The sequence below is a fragment of the Nansenia antarctica genome (genome assembly GCF_963989245.1).
Source record: "Nansenia antarctica genome assembly, chromosome: 18".
Classification (NCBI taxonomy): Eukaryota; Metazoa; Chordata; class Actinopteri; order Argentiniformes; family Microstomatidae; genus Nansenia; species Nansenia antarctica.
The window spans coordinates 4,710,161-4,715,171 of record NC_137691.1 but is presented as its reverse complement, the minus strand read 5'-3'; the positions used below and the strand labels follow the sequence as shown (position 1 = coordinate 4,715,171).

Here is a 5,011-nt window from a genome sequence, read left to right as displayed (position 1 = left end):
CCATAAGAGGACACCTGTGAGTGAAACAGGTGCCATGTTTGGTGCACAGAATACGGATGGGAGGGTTGTGAGGAATCTAGGTAGGCCCACTCTTAAAAACTGCAGATGAGAAGAAAGAGATTACCCAGAAATGTCTCTATCTAGTGGGATGTGAGAGAACTGCAATCTAAGTCCACCACAGCTGAGGGGAGGAATCCACATGCATGAAACCATCTTATCTTTTACCTGGAATACAGCGCGCTGGCCTAATGCCTAAGGTCGCAGTCTAATTAAGGAGGTCTAAAGTCAACGTCCCAGGTTTGAAGCATTTGCCCTTTGAACTATGAGGAATTTGAGCTATGATAATTTGGTGTTCACACCAAAGTTGTGAAGTCTAATTTGTAAAAGGACATCTTTTTTTTCAGCACCTCTGTTTCCACTTACAGTTAAAAGTATTTACATTTAAACAGTCAAATAACAACAGTAATAATAATAATAATAATACATTATACATTATTTAGCGCTTTTCTAGACACTCAAGATGCTTTACAAACTGAAAAGATCGAGTAGCAATAATAAAAAGAAACAAAAGATAAATAAAAGAAAGTATAGGGGTCTAATACATTTTTAGATTACAAATCTAAATCTAAGTGTCTTTGTAGGACAATCTACTCTGGATACTGCAATTACACCTAGATTTCGGGCGGAGAAGCGGCGAACAAGCAACGCCAGCGTCCTCTCTCAACCGGCATTTTTTTGAAACAACAGTGACACATTGGCTCCACATTGTCACTAGTTTATTGATTTCCAGTAGAGTACATTCACAGAAGACGTTGGTGGACTTTGTATCCGTTCATTGATTATCATACCAACTGTACTCAAAACATCAAACATGTTTGATATAAATCCATAGCAGCTATACAGAATTAATACATTTTAATCTCGACGTGTCAAAATTTAAAACAAAACAACTTGACTTGTCGAAAATTAAAACAAAACAACAATAACACACAGTAAGACAACATAAGCCCACTCCTCCACGTATCTCTCTGCAGATAAGCTAAAAGCAGTCAGTAGCATCCAGCCGTCATCCCACTGACCAACCGAATTGCTTTATTTCACAGTTTTTCTGTGCTAGTAGGGTCATCAGAGACCCTCATGCACTGAGTGAGTTTCTCATGATATGGGACCTTTAAGACTACATGATACTGTATATTCATAAGTGTTCAGCTCTGTTGGGTTCACGCAGCAGAGACAGAGACTTTGTGGAAACTCCTGATGACGCCTGGCCGGTTGCTGTGTACCAGGCTGGCCTGTAGCACCTTGGTGCCTGGGCTGGAGGCGGACAGGGAGACCCTCTTCTCCAGGGTCTTTCCTGGTTGCAGGAGATACGCCCTAGGTAGGGCAGAGGAGGTTTAAGGCCAATGCACACGGCGTGCGATTTTGTTGCACCGCGAATTCGATTCCATTGTTTTGAATGAGACAATGCACACGGCGTGCAATGCGATTTTGTCGCACGACAACATTCGATTCTCAATTCACACCCACACACTTCGGTGGTGTGAATTGAGAATCGAATGTTGTCGTGCGACAAAATCGCACGCTGTGTGCATTGGCCTTTACACGATTCTTTTACAGTAAATCCCCTCAACCAATGTTCAGATACACAACAAACACGTGACAGTATTTCTTATCTGCTTATCTGAAAATGATACAGTATCTGTAAGAACAAGAACAACATTTATTTTCTTCTTCTTCTTCTTCTTCTGCTTTTGTGCCGCTATATAGTTTAATACTTAATTTATTACTGGGTGAGACTTGATGCGTTACATAACTTTACGGGAGGGAGGGACAGAGAGAAGCAGACAACAACATTCCGTTCCACACAGAACCAGACGACCACAGGCATACCTGATGGCATTCCAAAACCACATTCCTGACACCTCGACCTCACCTTAACCACAACATATGTTTCCCCGGCCATCAAACTAAACACTAAAAGGAAGTGTTCACTTATTGGAATGTGTCCCAGGCAGCGAGACGACACACAGCTTAGTGTCAAACAAGTTTGTTTTTGTTTTGTTTTTGAAAGTGATAATGATATAATCACTTTCAAGGAAGGACGCAAGGAAAGTGAAATGAATACAGAATATTTAAGAAAAAATGAAATAAATTGAGACAGAATCAGTCACTTGTTCATAGCGATGTTTCTATCTTAGCTGATAGCTATTAGCAGCTGTTTTGCCTGTGTTTTTTATTCAGAGCGAGTTTCAACTATTTTCTGAATGCTTACAATCTGCACTTTCATAATCTGGAAACAACTGAAAAATGACCCTGCCCTACTTGAGGACTTTTTCACCAGACAGCGTTACTTACTTGGTCTGGGCCTTGCCCTTCATCAGGCCACAGCCTTCCACAGTGAGCACGGCTCCACTCAGGGCCAGAGAGAACGTGTTGGTGAAGGTGACAAGAGCACGGTGCTCCTTCCTCACCTGGATGACATCACCACCAATGACCTGGAAGATTTATGAAAAAAAGGGAGGGAAAAAAAAGATCAAACACAAGTGAGAGGAGCAGTATTGTATGGTAGTACTAGACTGCAGTAGCTAGCTACCTCTATGGAGATCTGGGGGAAGGTAATGTTGAACTCCTCTGAAGCTAGAACCCTCTCTTTAGTCCTCTGGTCCTTCAGGACCACGGCCAGGTTCAGCAGACCCCCCCCCACCAGCACGGACTCGTACTCCAACCACGGGATCTGGTGGCGCACCGTCACAACTGGGACAGAGGAAGAGGAACACATAGCAGTGCACTTTGTTTAATGGGCCAGTTTACTGGTACTGACCTAGTCTTTCCTAGGACAGTGTTGTTAAGATACTTGGCCTATATTCTGGTATTTTATTCTGTTACTATATTTTGGTACTATATTCTGGCCCCTTGGTCCTAGCATAGATTTGTTTTTCTTATGATGACTGATGGATAGATGATTGACTTACTTAGACAAAATGTATTTGTTGTAAAGTCGCTTTGGATAAACACCAAAAATGTAAGTGTACATGTAATGTGCTTTAAGTACAAGTATTTTTATGTAAAACATAAAATATCGGGGTAGAGAACATGTGTGGGACTTAAGGCTACTATGTATATAGGTTCTGATATACAATGCTCTGCATAAGTAATGTACTACCTTTAATTACCCTAAAATAGGGGGACTCCGCGTAAAAAGCGTTGTCATTTCTGAATGGTGAAACCAATATGTTAATCACATAGTCATTGTTTGATTTAAAATCCAAACTTGTGGAGCCAAAAGAATAAAAAAGGCTTCACTGTCCTATTACTTACACAGGGTACTGAACTTTGAAGAAAATCTATTTTATGGTCTGCGTGACACAGAAGCCCCATTCAGTAAATGTGTACTTTGCATGGATGCAAGGAATCCAATGTCCCATGTTGATAACACTTAAAGGAACACTGAGTGATGGTGTACTTGAGATAACGAGGTTAAAGATAGACTCTGGGATTATGACATCACGCCAGGAAGTCACAGCAACTTGTATCGAAGATATTTGCAGTGAGTAAAGATGTAGAACAACAGAGTTGATCATCTCTTCTAATTTCTTGTAAAATGCTCTTTCCCTGCTCCCTTTGATGTCATATACCACAGTCTAGGTACAGTAAGAGAAAGGCCTCAGAGACGCCAACGCCCCTTACGTCAGGAGGCTAGTGGATTAATGATAAATGTGACAGGGTCTGGTGAAAAAGTCCTCAAGTAGGGCAGGGTCATTTTTCAGTTGTTTCCCGATTATGAAAGTGCAGATTGTAAGCATTCAGAAAATAGTTGAAGAAGATTTATTATGAAGCTTATTATGAATGTTGGTACACCTCAAACCAAATAGCGGAGAAAACACGCTCTGAATCAAAACACACGCAAAACAGCTGCTATCAGCTATCAGCTAAGAAGAAACATCGCTATGAACATCTAACTGCATGTTTAGCACATCACAGCATGCTGATACAACACCAACATGCTAAAACACACAACCACACATAATTAGATGATCACACAGTCCTTGCTTTTGAACACGTCCTAAAACGTACGTTCGTTTACAAGCCATGTATCACTTATCCAGTAGGCTACGGCAGACTATACTGTGAATCCAATTCACAAATTATAAGTATTTAGTGATCCTAAAACTGTTGTTTGTTATATCGAGTGGGCTCTTCAACACTTCAACTTTCGTAATATGCAAAAGAACGGAAAACACTTTTTTTTGGGGGGGGGGGGGGGGGGTCATTTGCGCGACTTGAGAATTGCCGTCATCCGGACCTTTTCACCAGACCGTGTCACAAATGGTGTGAATGGGCAATGCATATAGAAGGAGTGGGCTGAATCATACATTATACAACAGTTAGTTCCGACCAAGTCATTTGATTGGACAAGAGGCATTCCGTGAGTGCTGATATACAGTATAACAGCACTGGGACATTTAACTATATGTATCACTCCGCCGCACAGATGTTCTACTAAATGACCGTTAATTATACTACATGTTTGTGTTCAGGTTACTAGGCAACAGTCCATTTGAAGTTCAGTTGCGGCCTCGTACCTACGACCGAATCACAGCCGTGCTGATATTCAGTATAACACACTCCCTCTCGTGTGATATTGCTTAATTAATAGATGATCTTTCTGGGGAGAAGAGAGGGAGGGAAAGGGAGGTGGACCGTACCTTCACATGGAGCGACATGCAGTGGCTGGTGAACCTCCCAGAAGGTCTCTGACGGGCTGCCGTTGTACTGCTTGGCCTGGGCGTTGACGTGCTCTCTCAGGACCCTGGGGACCCCCGCTCTGTTTGTGACGGTGACGGACAGACAGATGTCCTCTCCCATCGACGGCACTTTGTCGATCTTCAGGGTCACCTCCAAACTCTGGACTGGCCCTTCACATAGAGAGAGGAGAAGGATGGAGATGGAGATGGTGTGATGAATTCATAAATTAATAAATTAAATAGTATCGTTAGCCTCATAGCATAAT

General features: G+C 42.0%; 1 protein-coding gene across 1 annotated transcript in view; it reads right to left on the bottom strand.

The window, feature by feature from the left end:
• Nucleotides 1–1,209: 1,209 nt before the first annotated feature.
• The window catches only part of LOC308173494 (protein-glutamine gamma-glutamyltransferase 5-like), a gene marked incomplete at its 5' end in the record, with an annotated part of 10,022 nt that continues 6,220 nt past the window's right edge, over nt 1,210–5,011 (bottom strand). The window contains 4 exons of the mRNA XM_080548525.1: nt 1,210–1,374; nt 2,356–2,495; nt 2,594–2,754; nt 4,707–4,916. Coding sequence (XP_080404651.1) covers nt 1,221–1,374; nt 2,356–2,495; nt 2,594–2,754; nt 4,707–4,916 — 665 coding nt within the window. The 3' untranslated portion in view covers nt 1,210–1,220. The remainder of the gene's footprint in view (nt 1,375–2,355; nt 2,496–2,593; nt 2,755–4,706; nt 4,917–5,011) is intronic.